This window comes from Lichenostomus cassidix, chromosome 1Aa, assembly GCF_008360975.1.
Source record: "Lichenostomus cassidix isolate B80296 chromosome 1Aa, HeHo_3.0, whole genome shotgun sequence".
Taxonomy (NCBI): Eukaryota; Metazoa; Chordata; class Aves; order Passeriformes; family Meliphagidae; genus Lichenostomus; species Lichenostomus cassidix.
In genome coordinates this window covers 51,140,713-51,161,783 of record NC_139480.1, presented here as the reverse complement: position 1 = coordinate 51,161,783, position 21,071 = coordinate 51,140,713, and the positions used below count along the sequence as shown (strand labels likewise).

The 21,071-nt window shown below is 46.4% G+C and overlaps 1 protein-coding gene across 3 annotated transcripts; it reads right to left on the bottom strand.

Annotated features, from left to right (window-relative positions):
* Positions 1–589: 589 nt before the first annotated feature.
* Positions 590–10,525, bottom strand: KCNA1 (potassium voltage-gated channel subfamily A member 1). 3 transcript variants are annotated; one of them, XM_085048923.1, is made up of 3 exons: positions 10,164–10,525; positions 9,853–10,049; positions 590–9,104 (listed from the first exon to the last, which is right to left on the bottom strand). In XM_085048923.1, exon 3 carries the CDS (start codon positions 8,671–8,673, stop codon positions 7,198–7,200), a length of 1,476 nt encoding a protein of 491 aa, XP_084905049.1. In that variant the 5' UTR covers positions 8,674–9,104; positions 9,853–10,049; positions 10,164–10,525; the 3' UTR covers positions 590–7,197. The 3 variants fall into 3 exon arrangements, with proteins under 3 accessions (XP_084905049.1, XP_084905048.1, XP_084905051.1); XM_085048922.1 differs by having other exon boundaries at positions 9,853–10,525; XM_085048925.1 differs by having other exon boundaries at positions 590–8,827; positions 9,853–10,525.
* Between the last annotated feature and the right edge of the window lie 10,546 nt (positions 10,526–21,071).

Here is a 21,071-nt window from a genome sequence, read left to right as displayed (position 1 = left end):
TGTCATGGCCTTCTTTGTGTACAACACAGCACTGGGACACGGCACGTGTGGCTCTGTTGGAGTGCTCCGCGTGAAACGCACCCTGAAAATGCAATTTTCCAAAGAAAACAACATCGAGTCATGGGGATTTGTTGATATCCAACCCAACCCAAAGCCCATGGCCAGTCACACAGTGGTTTGAAACCTGGTTTCAAGTCTGCACTTAGATGATAATGTTAATTAACACCCTCAGGCCTTTGGAGGCTGCCATCAGTGTTCACGGCCAGTAGCTTTCACCTGATTTCTACTGGTTTTCGTGGGATGTCTCAGCAGTGAAGGCAGCACAGTTTGGCCCCCAAACATTACTTAGGGCTAGATCCAATGCCTGTGGAAGCCAAACCTTTGGATTAATTGCACTGTAAAACTTGAGTTGACATTTACAAGCCTCTCAAAGCCCACAGCCACATTTCCCACTCACTACATTGCCATTTCTTATGCCATTCAGCAGGAAAACCGTCAATAAACCAGCCATTCATTTCAGACAGAACTGGCCAATAGTGACAGCAGAGAAACCAGACTCCAGAAAATAACCAGACAGAATAAACCTGGGTAAGATCCTTAAAAATTATCTTTAATTGATGCCAAGTATGAACAGATGAACGAGTACAGAAGCAGGTAAAACTGCATAGATGAAAACTATGCATTTCAAATAGTTCAAGAACTCATAACATCAGATGTTCTAAAAATGGTAAGTCAAACAATTTCACTACTGGAAGTAAAATGAGCTGTAATGTGACAATGAAGTACATACTTGAACCAAAGTATAAGCGATTGGTAAATGGTGGAAATAAGTACAGCTGTGTCAGCTTAAATGGTTTGTTGCCCTGATGGTGCACTTTCATATGGAGATTATTCACTTTATATATTTCACATCGGCAATTTCTGATCTTTAAAGTCAGAGGTATGTCTGAGAGGCCATTTACAGTTCTATTGACAGCTGTTATTTATTCATTTCAAACCGACATACTGCATAAAACCCAGTGTTTTACATGAAAAGGAAAGGAAAAAAAAGATTTCATCGTAGCAGGTTATAGGTTAGGGTTTGCGGAATTTAGTCATAAAAATATCATTTTTACTTTTGTACAAAAGTAAAATATACATTTGATCCCAATTACATTATAGAAATGTCACTGAAACAATAACATGGATCAAAGACTGATGCACCTAAAGGAACTGAATGCAGCGTCTTCATTTTATCATAGAAACTAGAAATGGAAAATGACTTTTTTTTATATATAACTTGTGGTGACATTTGCTAGAGCCTGTGAACAGGTGAAATATACAGAATTACATAGATATTAACAGAAACCTTGAGACAAATTTCAGTTAAGACCTCAGTTTCATTTTATTTCCTTTGAAAATACCAAAGCATGCTATGCATTGACAGCATAAATTGTTGACCTCACCAGTGGCAAGTTCACCTGTACTGAGTGAAACTGTAGAACACCCTGAAGTTTCTTTTTTTTTCTTTTTTTTTGCAGATACAAATACTGACACCTTTAAGAATACTTGATAAGCATTTCAGGAAAAAGAAATTCCCTACACCTGATTAAGTAAAGCCAGAACGGCAGAAAACAGAAAAAGAAACAGCCTGAATTAAGTCCAACCAAAATTGAAGTGTAGGTCCCTGGTTAAAGCATCTCAGAAAAGGAGCTGTTCCAGACTTGCAGGAGGCAGGTCTGGGACAAACTTGCCCTGCCGTGCAATTGCAAGGACAGCTTTCCAGTGCTGTCCAGCTCTGTGGCTACGCAGGGTAAATCACACCTTGGAGCTGACTCTGCATCCCTGTGAGGCTGAAATTACTCTGAGGATCACTGGCATCAGGCTGCTGGAAGCCTACAAGATCAGACCACTCCTGGAAAAGCTGCAATACCTCCCTCTTCTTCATGTCAGGGGGAAAAGATTAATCCAGAATGGCACCCCTCAAGCAACAGTTATCAAGGTCATATTTGGAAAGGAGTATATTCTCTATATGTACTGCATATGTATGCAGAAGATTTTGTTCTAAAATACAACTTTCCACCCATTTCTAATAAATTTCGGATGTTCCTGACCTAGTGTGTATTGTGTTTTATTTAATAAATGTGCATATAAGAAACTGCACTGTTCAAGTGTGGACTATGGAAAAGTGAAACTCGCCCTCAGCTCCTTAAGATCAGCAGGTTTTGATTTTCACTTGGGCTTCAGCTCTCTCATAATAGAAACTAACTTCCTGTACTACTTCTAATGAAAACAATTGTCCCTTAATAAAAAAAAACCCTGTCAATAAAAGTTGCCACCACTCCAGCTGTCGATTTGGGGCACTGCAGCCTACAATGAACAATACACAGCTGATTTGCTAAGAAGGGTCTGATCTCTGAAATCTCTCCGTGGGCAAAAATCACCGCTGCAAACAAGAGGACTTTGGCTGAATTTTGTCCTGTCTCTAGCACTTTGCACTGTAGCTCAAATGCTCATCCACATGACCAACAGAACATCAGGCTAAGCAGTTTTGCAAGCAGAAATTCATCTCCTTGGGCCACAATCACTGCCAGCTTCCCCCGAGGCAGCAGGGTGGATTCTCCTCACAAAGGTGCAAACCAGGGACAAAGGGAGGGACTCCCCAGAACTGGGGTGTGAGTTACCCCCTCAGTAAGCCAGGCTGTGAATCTGCAGCAGTGTACCCAGTTTGTCTGCACGTGGGCACGCTCTGCCCAGCCACCCCTGCACAGCGGGGTCACTTCCAGTACATCTCATGATTACTACAGGCTTAGCTGTCTGAATGGACTTGTGAGGCAGATGAGGTAAACTGCATTAAGCCCCATTGTGTTCAGAATTAAAGCAGCCTTAATTCAATTCAGGTTACTTCCCTTTCAAAAAGAATGACTCCAAATCAGATTAAGGCTGCTTTAATACTGCAACAGAATGTCCATGCTGGGCTTTAAAGCAGTTTAACAAATCTACTTTGAGTGCACACCTTTCATTAATTCGGATTACCTTTCCTGAAGTCCCCAGTGGATATAAGGTTTAGGATACTCCACGCAGGGAATGTGCATGGGTTTGCTAGGATGCTGTGAACTCGCAGCCTGGCTTACTGCACCGTAACTTCCTCATGAAGACAAGTAAATCCAGTTCATGGTCTGTGCTGGAGCTGCCACACAAAGCATTTGAGCTCTTGGCAGTCTGGCAGCAACCCCTCAGTTCTGTGAAGGAATGGGGCACAGAGTCTTTCATTTTCACTCTCCCCCTTGCTCCTCTGCCTCTCCCTAGTGCTCCAGAGCTATGCACGGTAGGACCAGATGGGGAATTCTGGCAGAGATACCAGCTTATGGGATTCCTGCCGGCTGCCTCTCTGCTTCATTCCTGCCTCTGCACTGCAGTGCACTGCTGCCTTGCCCTTGCCAGGTGAGTCCCCTCATCCCCTTCTCTGAGTGCATGAAGGAAAAGCTGCACAGGACCAGCTAAGAAGCACAGAGAGGAACAGAGCAGTGGGAGGTAAAGAAGGCTTAGGGAGTGACCCCTGCTGCTGGAAAAGCTGCCTTCCCCTCATCAAACTACAGCCCAGCTAAGACTGCCATATCCACTGGTTTCCCTGTCCAGCACAACATTGGCATTGCTTCCAGGAGGTCCCTACCAAGTGAATTCTCTTGACTCATTCAGAGAAGCACTAAACTGGCCATCAGCTCATTTCCAGTCCTCTTCCAATTGCATAGAATACCCCTTAGAGTCCATGTGTGGCAGAAAGAAACATAAGGGCAAAAAGAAGAAGAAAATTTTTAAAAATATATATATAAAAAGGAAAGAAAAGAAATGAAGAAATAAAGAAAAGGATACTTGCTGATAAGAACAGGCAGTTTGTTAAGTGCACCTTCAGGCCCACAAAGACATTTCAGCACTCCTGTGTAAAGGGAGTAAGAGCCTTGTTTTTTGTTGTTTGTATTTTTTTTTGTCATACTTGTCGAACACAAATGCCTATGCTACATGAGGTTAATTCCTGTACTCCATGTGGATTGAGATCCTTTGCAGTGAGCTATAAATGGACAAAGCAACATTCAGGCTCCCCAAACCACAAGTCCTAATGATCCATCCCAGTCTCCTGACAAGGAATCGCTGCATGCAGCACTTTTCTCTGTGCATAAGCAGAATGATCATCACTCTGCACATTAATTTAAAGGTGTGCACACCCAGCTGGGGCAGCAGCTACCCAAGTGAGGCCTCATCTCCCAAAGGCATCCTTCTGATCATCGTTCCAATAGCACTGAATTGATTATTGCTGTTAGTTTAGTCAGATGGTTGTTTTATAAGCTGAGTGCAGCATTCAAGTCCATTTTGACATCAGAAGTCATATCCTAGGATTCAAGAGTTTGGGAAGATCAGGACCAGTAGAATTTAATGGGGAGAGAGGTGTACAATGGGCAGGGGCATGAGCAGGGGACAAGGAAGAAGCTTTACAACATCTACCTAGAGGATGTAATGCCCTGTTTTATCTGATGCTTTGCACTTCTTGCAGGAGTTAGAGCTCCCTCAATTCTTGATCTCTCTCAGCACTAAAATTCACAGAAGTCACACAATGAGAAATAAAGTCAAGTCTTTCTGGAAACCTGGCAGGTCAAGCTTGTGCGTAACTGCAGAGTAAGGGTTGGATTTTAATTTGAAGTGCCTCAATTTTATTTTATATATACATGTGTCTGCATACGTATGTGACCCACACAGGAGCAGACAGACATATATATATATTTATACACATATATACATATATCAGAAAGATAAGGGAGGAAAGGATCTGTACAGTGTGGAAGGAGACGTGTTCAACAGCAGTTGGCCACATGCTAAGTGCAGAATGAAGATCCTCAACTTTGTCCATTTGAAAAATTAAGATTAGTGCCTACATTAGCTCAGACCAAAGGTTACTATCTTCCAGGGCCTAGCAGTCAAGGCTGGCATGTTGCAGAAGATACCTTCTCCTAGCATTGCTTCCTTCACCAGGTGATGATGGAAGTAGAGTAAGCTCAGGGACCATAAAGAAGAAAATGGCTCATAGGCTGTGATGGGATATGAGATCTGAAAGGGGATGGAATGAGAGATAGGAGGGCCCTGCAGAGCCTTTCCCATCTACCTGCTGGGGAATCTAAGGGAAAGAGGGGCACAGTCCTTCAGTCTGGTTGCCTGACTGGGCCATGCCAGACCCCACGTTCCTCCTGCACCCTGCCCTGCAGGGCCAAGCTGCAGGGCAAAAATCCGTCTCAGGGAAAGGGAGGGCAGATACAGTGGTAGCAGCGGCGTCTCTATAAACAGCCTGGGGAAACCTGAAGCCTTGCATGAACACAACCGTGAGTTATTTGGCAGAAGCAAACGCTGAGCCCTGCAGCATCAGACTGGCTGGGGAAGGAAAGTATCCCATGGACACTGGTGGTCTCTGCCTGCCTCTCCTGCATCCCTCTCACTCACACTTGGTCTTTCTTTCCCTAAACCCTTCTGTGCTGTGCCAGCAGACAGCACAGGAGCAATCCTAACAGTGGACTCACTCCTTGACCTTTCCCTCAGGGGTCTCTGATCCATTCAGTTCCTGGAGGCACTTTCAGCAATTTGGGGGGTGTAAAATAAAGGCACTGCGCAACTCTCTACATCAATCTGCTGAGTCTCTTCAGTGAGTTTCGGGGGGTACAAAAAAGTCTCAACTGATGACTGCAAAAAGAAACCAGCTGCTGCAATTTGGATGCATATAATAGATAAGTTTCGTTTACATTCTGAGAATGCACCAAAAAGCATGCATCTGCACCTTTCATCTATAGAGGATACTAAGTTTTAGGTGTTGCTATATATAACCTGACTTCCTAATTTTCCATATAGCTTTCCCTTTAAGGGATGGGATATGTTCCTTTCTGACAACGCCTGGACAAAAGCCAACACATTTCCCTGAGCAATGCAGGAAAACAATCAGGTTTCTCTAATCAGTTCATTCAGGCCCTCAGTCTATCAAGCGCATTTTTTAAAATTTTTATTGTTATCATTATTGTTGTTATTATTATCATTATTATTAGTATTATTATCATCATTGAATTCATGCATTAATTAATTCAAGTTACACTTTAATCAAATAGGCCATAATGCTGAATATTTGAACATGCTTTGATCTCCAAAAGTTATTGTTCCCATTTGACTAACATACGCACTTAAATACAGTACTTTAAATTACTAGTCAACGATTTAATAAATTAAGGAGTGCACTTCTGGTGAATGCAAATCAAAAAGAAAAAGAAAAGAAATGTAAAAAGAGAGGAGAAAGGACCTATTTTTAGAAGATTCAGTTCAAACGAAAGCTTATCCGCTATTGTCTGAGGTAACGTTTCAAGCATGCGATCATAAAATAAATAGTATCAAATTCAAACATGCTTATATTAAACTCCATTGTGCTATCTTGCAACAGAGGGGCTTAAAGTTTTGTATCCAGTTCTGAATGGGGTAGGGGGGGAAAGTGTGTTCCTATCATCTGCATGTGAGAGAACTTAGCAGCATTGCAGATGTTTTGTCTTCAGTTTTGTTTGTTACTCTCCTTTTAGGATATCTCTTGTACGGCCAGCAAAAGAGACCAGGCTTAAGTAGGTTTTTTAATAAGGTGCTGTGTGGATCTGCAGGTTGGAAGGATGGAATCTTTCACAGAGGGGGCGGAAGGAAAATTTGCACTCCTTCATAAAAACCACGGCAAATGCTCGCTGCAGGTTTTGGCTAACCTTTTTTAACTATTATTATCTGATGCACTTTCTTGCAACTGTGCAGTTTTGCAGAATATTTTTACTGGAATCCATGCATATGCTTAATAGCTCTAAAAACTGTCTTGCTTAGTTTAAGATAACTTTATCCAAAAAAAAAAAAAAAAAAAGAAAAAAGGAGGAGATGGGAGTGGAAAAGTTTAGGTCTAGTGTCATAACGGCTTAAAACTAAACTAGTTCAAATGGTTCTCATTTACCAGGTGGAAAATGCTTTTCGAAAAGAAACAAAGTTTTATCTTTCATGGATCCTGGAAGCTTCTTTATCGCAGAGCAAAGATTCGCAATGCAATAATGCATTTACGAGGTAAATAAAGCATTCAAAGACTATCAGTAAAGCATCTACAAAGTGTGACTGTGTCACTAAAGTCTTCAAGCTGTCAGTAGGGATTTTGTTTTGTTTGTTTTTTGTTTACACATCAGTCAGCAGCTTGCTTTTGTTAACGCAGTTTTGGTTGGCTACAGTGCAGTTGCCAGTTCTGAGATTAGCCTCTCTAAAATTGTCTATGCTATTATTCATATCCTCTTCGATTTCCATGTACTCAGATTTGCTGATTGTGGAGGAGCTGCGGCGACTGAGATCACTGTCAGATGCTAAATTAGGGGAGCTAACGTGAAGTAACTGAGCCTGTTCTTCCCCTTCTGTTTCTCGGTGGTAGAAGTAGTTGAAGTTGGACACGATGACAGGTACAGGCAGGGCAATTGTCAGCACACCAGCGATGGCACACAAGGAGCCTACGATTTTGCCTCCAATTGTCACAGGGTACATGTCACCATATCCCACAGTGGTCATGGATACCACCGCCCACCAGAAAGCATCAGGGATACTTGTGAAATGAGACTCAGGTTCTTCAGCCTCAGCAAAATATACCGCACTAGAGAACAAAATCACCCCAATGAAGAGGAAGAAGATTAGTAAACCTAGCTCTCTCATACTCGCTTTGAGGGTCTGTCCCAAAATCTGGAGGCCCTTAGAGTGCCGGGAGAGTTTGAAGATTCGAAAGACTCTTACCAGTCTGATGACTCTCAGGATGGCCAAGGAGGTGGCCTGCTCTCCTTTCTGAGTCCCCTCCCGCTCGGCCATCTCGGTGCCCAGGGTGATGAAGTAAGGGATGATGGCCACAATGTCAATGAAGTTCATTATGTTCTTGAAGAAATCAGTCTTGCTAGGGCAAGCAAAGAAGCGCACCACCAGCTCAAAGGAGAACCAGATGATGCACAGGGTCTCCACAACAAAGAAGGGATCTGTGAAGATGTTGGATTTGTAGACCTGGGTTGTGTTATCAGTGCGGTGCACTGTGTACTCCTTGTCCTCCTTCAGCTCTGGTAATGTCTCTAGGCAGAAGATCACGATGGAGATGAGGATCACCATGACAGAGACTATGGCAATAACCCTTGCCGGCCCAGAGCTCTCTGGGTACTCAAAGAGGAGCCACACTTGGCGCTGGTACTCCCCCTCCGGCAAGGGTCTCTCCTCATCTTTAATGAATCCTTCATCTTCCCGGAACTTCTCCATGGCCTCCTCACCCAGCTCATAAAACTTGATCTCCTCAGAGAACATGTCCAGGGGGACATTAACGGGCCGGCGCAGCCGCCCCCCGGACTGGTAGTAGTAGAGGATGGCGTCGAAGCTGGGCCGGTTGCGGTCGAAGAAGTACTCGTTGCGCAAGGGGTCGAAGTAGCGCATGCGCTTCTTGGGGTTGCCCAGCAGTGTGTTGGGGAACTGGGCTAAAGTCTTCAGCTGCGTCTCGAAGCGCAGTCCCGCAATGTTGATCACCACGCGCTCACAGCACTCGTGGTCGTCGTGGGCAGTGGGCTGGTAGCTATCCTGGGGGTGGCCAGGTAGCGCAGAAGTCTCGTCCATGTTCTCTCCAGCCATCACGGTCATGGTGGCACACGGGAAAGGGGACCGAGGGCCAGGGGAGAAGTGAGGGAAAGGGAGGAGGAGGAGGAGGATGGGGGAGCGCAGAGAGACCCAGGGCGGTTCAAGGGTGGAGGGTTGAGGTGGGATGGGGAGCTTGAGGAAGGGATGGATGAGGAGCCTAAAGGATGGAAATACCCAAAAGGGGAAAAGAGAGGCGGGATGAAAGGAAAGGCATCAGGGAGGATGGGAGGGTGAAGAAAGAGGGAAGAAGTACCTTTAGGGGGGGCAGAGGGCAGGTAAGGTGAGGGGTCCTGTCCCCAAAAGCGGGAGGCTGAAGGTCTATGGAGTGCACCCCCAGGCTGGGGTTCCCCTCCCCAGCCGTCTCCTTTAGCCTTTAACTCGATCCGTCCACTTTTGTCGCCGGCTCGACCATCGCTGCGGCTGCTGTCACGAAGCTACCATACACACACACACACACACACACACACACACATACACATAAAATAAATAAATAAATATAGAAATAAATATATAAATCACCGGCTGGCTGGGAGGCGAGTCCTTGCAATGCCAACTCAGCAAATTTCCATCACCTGCCTCTTCCTTCCCCCCCCCCGCCCACCACCACTGCCCTGGTCCTCTCCTCTTTTGCGCTGGGGAGGGAGGGAGGGACGGAAATACTCTGCTTTGAAGGCAGAAAGCTCACTTGCAGGATGAAGGCTGCCAGGGAGGAGAGAAACAGAATAAACCAGCCCCCGAGCCCCTCCACACACACACACACACACACTCTCAGGCGCAATAGAGTGGCTTTCACACCAGCAGGAACATCCCGTTCTGCCCACTACGGCAGCACATGTGGAGTTCTACGCGTTCCTACGCATCCCCGGACATGCACCAAGGCCTCCAAGGCAGGAAGGTGCCCCCAGCTCATCGGGAGGGCTTCCCAGGCAACTTCAGCGGGGTCAGCTCCTTCAAGGAGTCTCCCGAGCACCGCGCTCCCCGCTGTGGAGACTTAGCTGAGCACTGACAACTTCATCGCACCGACTGGGGGGGTTAGGAGAGGGGAAGCAAAGCATCTCCTCTCCTGCTTTGTAGCAGCTAAACGTAATTGAGAGAGAGACAAGGGGAGGGAGGTCGACATCCCAGACCCAAACCGTCCAAAATCGAGCGTAAGAGCGGCGGGGAGAAGGGGCTTTTCCTTACCTGCTCCAGGGGAGACGCGCCGGTCAGGAGTAGGAGCCAGTGCCGGAATGCGTCAAGTCGCCTTGCAGCAGCATCCAAAAAAACCAAACCAAAACAAAAACCGCAGCGGCAAACTTAACCCTCCTCCTCCTCCTCCTCCTCCTCTTGCGCCCCTCTTTATAACACAGCGATCGCTTTACAGGGCTGCCTGCGAGACACTGAAATATTCATACACTGTCTTAGGCTGCACCAAGGGCGAGAGGGTTTAATTAGTTTCTGCTGAGAACCGCAGTGGGGGGTGGGGGGTGTGCGTGGAAAAGAGTGCAAAGTACCTTTTCCAAAAGGCTCGAGTTAGTCAATAAAATCAAGGAGTCCTAGATAGCTGCTGGCTCTCCAGCTCTCTTCCCTTAGGACAGCTGGAAAAGGAGCCGGGCGCCGGGCAGCGGCGGCGGGGGAGATGTGAGAGCGCCGCAGCCCAGCAGCCGCATCCCCGGAGTCGGTCTTGGCTCGTCCCGGCAGCAGCAGCGGCGGAGGCAGGAGGAGGCAGGAGCTGGGCGCGTGTGGCAGGAGCGAGAGGGCTGCTGAATGCATAAGAGCGAGGAGCAAACTCGAGCCATTTCTTGACGCTGCAGTATCAGCAGAAACCTGAGAGCTGTTTGGTGCAGCTCGGGGAGCGGGAGGGCGGGGGAGCCGGGGGCCGGGGCCGGCGGAGGAGGGAGGGATGCGCGCTGCCCCCGGGCCGGCCGCCCCCGCACGCTGCGCGCCGCGCCCCCGACGCAATGCGGGCGGCCCCGGGAGCGGGCTGCGGGATGGGGCTGCGGGAGCCCGGGGAACCGGGACGGAAGGCGCGGGCAGCCCGGACAGGTGCGCGGAGCAGCCGCTTCCCGACGCGCCGAGGGACGGCGGAACAGCGCTTCGTCCCCTGCCGGTCCCCCCGCAGCACCTGCGGCGGAGCGGGGCCGCACATCCCGCACGGAACGGGGCCGCACATCCCGCACGGAGCGGGGCAGCACATCCCGCACGGAGCGGGGCAGCACATCCAGCACATCCCGCACGGAGCGGGTCAGCACATCCCGCACATCCCGCACGGAGCGGGTCAGCACATCCCGCACATCCCGCACGGAGCGGGTCAGCACATCCCGCACATCCCGCACGGAGCGGGTCAGCACATCCCGCACGGAGCGCGGCTGCGGCTCCGGAGGGCGGTGGCTGCGCCCGCAGTGCCCGGAGTGCTCCTGGCCCCGGCCCGTCTCGGTACTGAACGGGGCTGCCTGTCCGGAGCCTGCCGGACACACCGGTGGAGGCTAAATGCCGAGAGGAATGGCTGGAATTGGGAGGGTTAATCGTCAAGCAGGGAAATTGCCCTTTCATGCTGCTTTATCCCACCGAATTCGTTTAATTGATGAATCACATAACTTCGAGATGGAAAAGACCCATTATGTCATCAGCTCGCCTCCCCTGCCAGCGCAGGATTGTTCCCCACAGTATATGATCTCTTACATTATATAAAAGCCTGCTGCTCACTTTGTCAGAGCGGGAGCTGTGATCAAATACAACCCGTGCCTGTGTAATTTGAAGCACTCCAGAGCAAAGTAACACCAAGTCCGTGTTTAACAGACCTGGTCTCATTAGCTTTCCTCTGCATAATGCATTATCTTCACTTAAGATCACCACCTTGGTAGTTCAAAAATACTTAACCACCTGACCTCCCAGGTGGTTTCTGTCTTTTCTTCCCTTCCCTTTACTTATGCCCATGTTCTGTTGTTTGGGGATGAGGTTTTTTGATGATCTTGTGGTTTATTTATATTTTTTTGCCTAGAGTAAAAGCCATTCTAAAATCCTCTACCCGTGGCAGTGCTTGCAATCACAGCTAGTTCGCATGCTGCATTCATCAGCCCTGTGGAAGCATAAGTACAAAGAAACAAGCAGATTTCCCATCTAGCCTGGTAAAGGGTGGGTTTTGTTGTTGTTTGTTTGGGGTTTTTTTCAGCGAGTGTCACATATGCTGAAAGTTTTGTGAGAAACTTCTGGTGAAATTGTGAGCAAGAGAAAAGTCTTTCTGCCTCTCCTGGGTGAAAAAATCAAAACACAAAATAAAAAGAGATTCTTCTTTTCTTCTTCCAGTGAAAAATAAAGCACAATTTTCTGTCTGAAGTTCAGCAGTTCAGCATCAGCACCCAGCCCTAGACTCTGTACAAACTGAGCCTTCCCACCCCTGCCCCCCCCCCAAAAAAAAAAGGAGAAAGGCAGTCCAGTCACCGAAACTAACCAGGCTGTTTTTCAACCCTTCAAGAAACTCCGTTGCAGCCTTTGACTCAACATCCTCTTATGGCAGTGAATTCCATGCCTGGATGACAGGGCTGGCTGCAAAGTATTCCGGGAGCTCTGCATTCAGTGGACTCAGAGCTGCTGTGCAGAAGAAGCTCTGTGAGTGAGTGAGTGAGTAAGTGAGTGAGCACTCACCCACCTCTGGTGCAGTGCTTTATCCCCCTGTCCCAGCCCAAAGGATGCTCAGGAGTGCGATGGAAATGCAGATCTGACAAGCAGAGGCCCGAGATCACGGTGCTGCTCTGCCCTTGGCTTCCTGCAGGATTGCAGGCAGGTCTGTATGTTCTGCTTTTGCATCTGGAAAACAGGACTAAAAGTGCTTCCTTTGCCTGTCACAGCTCCTTAGGCTGCTGCTTTCTGAGAGCTGCCTTAGCACAGCAGAACCCAAATTCTCATTGGGAGCTGTGTGCACACCAGTCATAGAAGAAGAAAGAGAGGAGTAATACTAGCCTTTGTTTTTACATTACAGCAAAAGGACAAACTGGGCCTTTGCTCTCCCCTCTCCTCATTTTGAACAGCTTTGAACTGTGGGATTTCTCTTTGCAATCTAACATTACTGACAAGCCATCATGCTGGAAGGGAGGGATCTCTCTAAGTGGGCTGTTAGCCATAGGGTCAATAAAATCTTGTTAAAGTACACAGACTAATGAGCAGTGTAACTAGGGCTTGCAAGAAGGTCGCATGTTACACATTACAGTGCTAAGTAGCTTCAATTAAATGTTGAGGAATGGAGGGAGAATCCAGCTTGCTGCCAGATTTGAAGTCAGGCTGCTGCTATTTCCTACTTTCTCTATTACGGAAAATGGCCAGCAGCAGTTGAACTGGTAATCTCCCCAAAGAGATAGACTGAGAAGTTCTCTTCAGGAGCAAAATTTTTCACAGGGAAACTAAAAGCTGTGAAAAACTTTGCAGCTTTGTGTGGTGGGAAGCCTGGTGGTACTGTTATGATGAGAAAGAGCAGCATTTATTTCCTCTTTTTTTTTTTAGCGAGAAAGAATCAAGTTGTTGATTAAAAGTCCTTGTGTGTTGTAAGGATTACAGAAAAAAATGTATTGAATGAATGTGAATCTGAAACTGGATTAAAAAATAAACATTGGCTTTACACAGTGAAAGAGGATTTAAACACCGCCACCAGGGTACCTGGAAAATCCTGATTGAAATCAATGGATGTAGAAGCACAGTGGATTTCTGAGCATGACATCATTCCTGTGTCTTGAGTGACCCTTAAAATTTCCTCACCCCAAAGAGACAGTTTGTGTGATAGAAAGCATTGTGAAATCCATTGGCAAGGGATGGCCTGGTGGCTTGAACACCATGGATCCTCAGAAGGATTGTAATCCTAATCCATTAAACCTGAAAACCAACCTGGAAACATTTTATCTCCATTTTGAGTTGCCTAAACCCACAAATGAGTTGTGCAGGTGTTACCACACTCCTCATTTAATGGCCTTGGGAGGCAGAGGATAAAGGGAGATGTTTTGGCCTAAATTTGCTATGCAGAGCCTCTGTCAATCACTCTGGTTCATGACATCTATCAACAGATAGAACCAAAGGTGATCTTGTGGTGTTGACAGTTGGGTTTTCTTCCCTGAGAGGAACAAGGAATCCTTTAAAAGATTTTAATCTTTTAATAGGGAGTTATGAACCTTGCTAATTATCCTTCAGTGTTATTAGGCATTTCTGTGACTGGGATAATCAAATCTCATGCTTCAAAGCATACTGATAGCTGATGGAAGGTGACAATGGCTTTTGTTCCCTCTTCTCATGTCATTTCATTGTTTGTCCTGCTCCTTCTTAAAGCCTTAAATGTGGGCCATCTGTGATCAAAGAATGCAAGGAGTAGACCCAGTCCTGTTGCTACACAGAGGGAAGAGGAGAGCTTGGGAGTTTTCCCTGTGAAGAAAGAAGCAGAAACTGCCCTCACTCATATGATAGTTGTGCCATTAGGACCAGCTTGGAGAGAAAAGATGTCCCTGCCTTGCCTCTATTTCCCACATCAGAGGGTTGGAAGGGCACAAAGTGGGGCAGTGGGAGAACGGCTGGATAGGGAAGAACAGAAAATGTTCTGTGTTAGGTTGGGGTTGAGCCTCCTCAAAAGCAGCTGCATAATCAGAAATGGAAAGCAAAGTGCTAAGCCACCCCTGAGCATATTCAGGTTTTAAATACACAGGACTTTTTCTTAACAGGACCAACTTTGGGCTTCCCATAATTGGATGACTTAGTACAAGATCTTATAAAAGCACCACAGCAAGAATATATTTATCAAGAGTGCTGCTGGCCACCAAGTGCAGACAGCAGAGAGTGACCTTTCCCCATGCCATTAGGGTCGAGCACCACATGAAGTGCCACTGTCAGAGAAGGGAACACCTGAGGGGGACAGAGCACCACCAGAGCAAGTACATTCCTGTAAAACCCCAAAAGCAGTTCCTGTAGTGGGTCCTTGCAATACACAACCAAGAAGTCAGCTTTGGGAAGTCTGAATTTTCTCCTGTGTGAGCTCATTTGCAGGATGATTCCACCCAATAAAAAAAGATGCTGACACATATCTAAACACAGCCCCACCTCATAAGGCATCGAGCTGCCCACGAGTGAATCAGAAAGTGGTGGTGCTTTTCAAACAACAAATCTTGTTAAGAAGCCCCCAGCTTGGGGCTGAAGACAGAATGGTGATGAATCAAAGAATCACAGAATCATAGAATGTTTTGTGTTGGAAAGGACCTTAAAAATCATCTCATTCTACCCTCTTGCTATAGGCAGGGACACCTTCTACTACCCCAGGCTGCTCAGAGCCCCATCCAGCCTGGCCTGGAACACTACCAGGGATGGGACAGCCACAGCTTCTCTGGAAAACCTGTTCCAGGGCCTCACCACCCTCACAGGGAAGAATTTCTTTCTAATAGCCAATCTAAACCTCCTCTCTGCCATTGCCCCTTGTCCTGTGACTCCAGGCCCTTGTCAAGAGTCTCTCTCCATCTTTCCTGTCAGCTCCCTTCAGGGACTGGAATGCTGCAATGAGGTCACCCCAAAGCTTCTCTTCTTCAGGCTGAGCACAAGCTTCATCATTTAGTGGAGTTCGCTAAGGAAACAAATTTTGCCTTAGGAACTCAAGGCATTTCAGGATCCTCCATGTGCTCAAAAACCTTCCAGCCTTACCTTAGCCATAATCACAGCTACCCCACAAAATCGGAGCTGGGTCCAGTCCTAGCTGGGCTGCAAGGTCACCTGCAGCAGAACTCCAGGAACACTCATTAACAGCAACATTAGACTGCAGCAATGGGACTCACAGTTTACAGAAGAGGATATTTTAAGGCCCGTGGACAGTTGCAAGCTCTTGATAAGTTGCCATGAAATATGGCACATTATCACTTGGTCTTGTGATAAAGGACATTCTGAAAGATCATCCATCACTAAGCAAGCCATGTGGAGGGAGAAGTCCTCATGGGCTTCATTTAGCCTTCCCAAAAATGTTGCCTTATATTTTAAGCAGGCTGATGCCTACCTCAAAAGCTGACTACAGACGTGAAATTCAGGCTACCAAAATGTGGAAGTCTGGTGACAATCTCAGTGTAGCTGTGGGAAAATTCCTGTAATGGAATTATAATGTAATGTAAATTGAAATTGTAAAGGAGAGATGTGAAGAGACCTACAGAGAAAGAAGCAGAGTACACATCAGTGGCAGTGAAAAACAAGAGATATCTGCATAAAATGAGAATCTACACTGACACCAAACCAGAGTCTATAGGACTGAAGTCACCAAAATTCAGCAGTAATAGAAGTCAGGCTCAATTATATGCATCAAATTCAAAAGTATTCAGTGTTTCTTATGAGTCAGGGCAGCATCTTACACTGGATTCATTATTATCTTTATCACACCTGACAAAATGTGGGTGTTGGGATCACAGTCGTATGTGTTCCCAGCAGAAACTAAGACATGCAGTGGAGGGATTCCCAGGCACCAGTGCAGTGGCTGATGTGGTTTCCACTGGAACTGGAAGTGTTGAAGAAGAAGGAGCCCCAGCCAGGATTCCAGATGCTGAGAATAGCATATTAGAATGAATATGCTGCAGCTTGCAAAGAACAGTGGCCTAAACATCTATGAACTTTTCAGCTTCCACTTATATCTCAAAAACCTTGCAGCCACTTAGGAAATGTCCAGAGCAACAGTGGTGAAGAAGATAAACTACTAGATCCTTTTATTTTGTCCTCCTGCCTCTGAGGACACAAGAATCATCAAACAAGTTATCACACAGAGACAAGATTTGGCAGCAGTCAGGGCCCCATGTGATAGGGTAAAGGCAATCCAATGCAGGGAACCAGTCCCAAATTGCTATAAACCCCTGGAACAGACAGAGCCACAGAAAGCTTGGACCTTGCTGCAAAGTCAGCAGCTGGAGCACTTCCTGAAGGTGCCCTGACGTGACCAGGATGGAGTCAGATAAACAAGGAGCTGCTGCTCCTGCCCAGGAGGGTGGGACAATCCCAATGTATCACTTCAGGGCACGGCATGAAGAGGCAGCATGAGTTCCAGCACAGACACAGCCTGCTGAGGCAGTGCTGAGTGCTCCTGGAAGCTGTCTGGGTGCAGTGAGAAAGGCATGGAACCACTTTGTGTCCACAGCGTGCAGCTCTGCTGGGAGGAAGGAGGGGCACAGGCAGGCCTATCTCGTTACTAGGCAAAGGACTGAGTGTTTGTGTGTGTGCACATGTGCAAGATGGGATTTTATTTAAAGCAGGGCAAGCAGGACAAGCCGTAATCCCTGAGGATATGAGAGCTGGCATCAGGAAATGAATAACTTCATACCTTGGGATAGAGAGTGCTTATGGAAGCCAGACCATTCCACTGGCCAGGCACCACTGTGCACTGCAGAGCATGTATGACCCAGCAGCATTTATCAGCTGGGATCTTGCTGCCATTCCAAGAAACCTTTGCAAATGGTCCTTTCTAAGGACAGGAGGTGGGTGGTCTGCTTGCTGGGAGGTGGCTGTGCAGGAAGCTCTGGCAAGAGCTGCTCAGGAGTCGAGCAGAGCCTGCCCACAGTCTGACAGGCCTTGCATGCCCTGCTCTGACACGGCTCATAGCTCTCTGCAGCACCATTTGTGCCACTCAGCACTTCACAGGCCAGATTTGAGCACCAGATGTCTTGCCGTGAGTATCAGAAATGAAGAACAACGAGAGCAAACAAAGTTAGCAGCATAAACAGCACAGGGACTGATAGTCAAAACAAGGCAGTCAGGAAAGAGATCCTTACCTGCCCAAGCTGGGCCACAGCAAAGCTTTTTCCCTAATACTAACCAGGAGATGCATTCTGACCAATGCATCTACTGAAGGACAAGTGTGGAGGGGGGGTGGGTTGCAGTCCAGCAGCCAGGCTTTACAAGCAGTTACACTAAACAAGCTGCTCACAATAAAGAAATGGAGAAAAGGGATGGTCATTTGCATCTGCTGCTCAGAGTGGAGCAGATCTGGAGACAGACAGAGAGCAGCAGCATGGGTAAGGCCAAAGGAAAGCAGCTGCAGCCTGGATCATAGGTGGCAGCTACAGTGACAGGACAGTGCTAAAGGAAGGCCAGAGGTAGCTGCAGAGCTGGGGGAAATGTTGTGACACAGCCTGAGCAAGGACCAAACCAGAAAACGGTATAACTTAAGAGATGTGTGGGAAATCAAAAGCCTGGCAATAAGGGGCTCCATCTCTCTTGGAGCGACTCAGGATCTTCAGCCTCAGCTCTGAGCCTATAGAAAGCCTGAAAGAACCACACAAGGGCAGAAAATGCTGAGCAGGTAGTTCAAGTGTCCATGGCAGAGGGTTGGAAATGCTCCCTGCTACTGTTGTCCTTCCCTGATGAAAATTCCCAGTGCAAGTTGCTTTGCAGAGCTGCTTTGGCAGCAGGACTTCCTCTTGCTTTATTTTCAGCACACAGGAGAGGCAAAAATGCTGAACAGGGTGTGTTTCAAACATATCCTTACCATCAAGCCCAAATTTAGAGCTACAGTTGCATGTCCTCTTTTGGGAATAGGGTGCATGCTGACCTGCCTGCCCAGAATGCTTATTGTCTGCTGGAGAGACAGCTCAAGTGAAGCAGAAGCAATTATTTAGAGAAAAAGAAGGAACTTGAGTAAACAAAAACACCGGCGGCTACTGCGTGTTAAAGTGAAAGACCCAGATGCTTTGAAGCCTTGTCCCCAGGTGACTGTAAGTGCTTCCAAATAATTCTAAGTCCTACCCAAAATGAAGGCAGCTAGGCACCCCTCAGACGCTACCAGGCCATCAATGTCGCATCTTTTCTGTGCCTTGGGCACTGCTGTTTTTCCAATTTCTTGGTCTTGCTTTTTTGTGTCTTGTCTTACTTCTATATCTGGGCCAGGGTCTGTTCTGGACTCGAGAAGTTTGTGACCTAGTCCCTTTCTGGAGCCTCTTCTGTGCTGGCTGTGGCAGAAGGAAATGGTCTGCTTCCTGTTGGTTGTATTCCTTATGTGCTTTGTTAGATCTTAGCTCTCCAGTTCTGAGCACCACTTTTTATGATTTATTTTCACTTGAAGTCTCAAAATCAAGTCTCATGGTGTTTAAAATGCCACTGAGTGCTTAGTGAGCACATTGCAGTAGGGCCATTATATTTCAGACAAATCTCTCCCTCCCTTGGAGAGGGACATGGCAACTTGCTGATTTATTTACAAATTGCTTGCCTTTAGAATTTCTAAAGCCTTTGCCCTGTAATGTCCCACTTTTCAAATCCTTGTGCATTGTATAGGAAAAGAGAAAAGATGTTCAGCTGCGTTACCTCCTGCGTCCAAAGTAAGAGTCAGCGAGTTAATATTCACCACTTACAGCAGTATTTATTGACTTTAACAGTATCTAAGGACTGGTCCCAAGATAATGAGCCCATTGTACTGTGTAGCAGAGAAATACATTGATAATGTGAGGCATGCCAGGGAGAGCCTTTCAACAAGGGAGAGGAAGCAGTGAGCAGGGCAAGATGGATGTGGTAGGGCAAACATAACAGCACAGTGCAAAATTACTTACCAGCAGCCAATTCCAAATGTTCAGCTAATAACAGCATAGATAGGAGGTGAAAACACAAACTGGGATGCTTCATATCTGAGCCAGAATATCAGATCACTGTTCTGCCCCAGCCTTACCAAATAATCTGTTTTTCCTTTGCTCTGAGATGTGCTTTGGAACAGGTAATCACTGTCAAAGCCACTTCTCCAACTGCAGCAACATAACCCTTGGCAAAAATCTCAGCCTCTGAGATGTGATGTGTGGCAGGAGCCAGCAAAACCCACTCGTGGAAGGAGTTTTATGGACAGATTTCAGGTTTCCTTATGAAATTTTTACCTAGACCTTCATGTGGTCACTGTATGTGGTTCAATGAGGCCATTTTCCTGCAACAGTAAGGCACTAGAAAAGTATTTATTATATTTTGTGTGATTGATTAAAAGAAATATAAATATAATCATTAAGATGTGATATTAGGTGGTATCTTCACCTGCACCATTTTGTCTGTGTTTGGGTATCTTGTATTATGGGGAAAAAGCAGAGACTGAAAATGCATTAAATATAGCAGCTGAAGATGGTGAATGATACAGAAAAAAAAAAGAAAATGTGTGAAAAAAATATGTATTTCTACATAACCGAAACCCTTCTCTAATTGGTCTCTGCAATTTAATAAATTTATCACAAATCATGAGTAGTTTCAGGTTATCCACAGCTGTGAATTTTTAGAGTTAACCTTGTTAAAAAATGCCCACCCTTCTAACACACAGGCATTTGTGACTGTGCATATCTCATCAAACTGCTACCAGCTGGAAAATCAGAGCATGGAGCAGAACTCTGACCTCTGTGCTGCAAAATCAGAGGAAACAATCAACTGAAGGAGATAAAGGAGAATCCTCCTCATTAAGGAAGAAGTGGTACAGAAATCAAATTCACTTGTGCAAAGATACACTTTGCCAACCAGCCCACCGAGGAGAAGAGCTCCACCTACTCAGCCAGCAGCAGGAAGAATCTGGGAATTATAACTCAGAGCATTAAATTAATCAGAGTACTGTTAGGAGTTAGCACAGCAGGTGTTGGAGGGTCCATTTGGTGTGCAATGCTGTTTGTGGAAGAGATGCAGGAGCACCTCAGGCTGCTCTTTCATTCTAGCCAGAGAAACAACAAAGACACCCAGTGACATTAGCACCAAGTAAACACACAACAATCAAAGGAGCTATTTCCTCGCATAATATGAAAGTCACCACTGTATTGAGGACAAGCACAAGTCATATGTTCCTCTTAAATCCTACTTAATCCCTGCTTTGAGGATTTAGAGGACATTCAAGTGATTCATAAACCCTGTGTGTGTTGTCTGCACAAGAATGATTTTTACCCACCACAGAGACAGCTGAGCCAAGGGAAATTCTGCAGTGGGTCTCATCAGTGGAATAACGCTGCTGTGCTCAAGAAGGTCTGGCTGAGGCTCTGTCTCACTTGCATCTGTAGCTTTAATGTCTGACATCCTGATAATCCAAACTCATGGTTTATGGTGTGCCCTGATTCCCCACAGGGTTCTGCAAGTAATGTATGTGTCTTACCAGCATCATTACATATCTGGCTGGGAAAGTAAGTCAAGGAGGAGTTTTGCATCAAGCACAAGACAGGAATAAAGACAGGAGGTCTCTGACAGTTTATTGATCTGAGCCAGCATGACAAAACTTCCTGTTTTCTTAAAAAATAAATAAATAAAAAAAGGAAAATATCTGCTTGTTTTCAGAGAATATGTCCAGCTGGAAAATGGGCTGAAATCAGCAATACAGTGCCTAAATGTTGCTGCTTTTGAAGGTAACAACCCAACTGTGAAAGATGGTTTCAGATACCTTTTGCATAGTGTGTGTGTGAATTTATTTTTGCTTGGGTTTTTGGTTTATGCCTTGT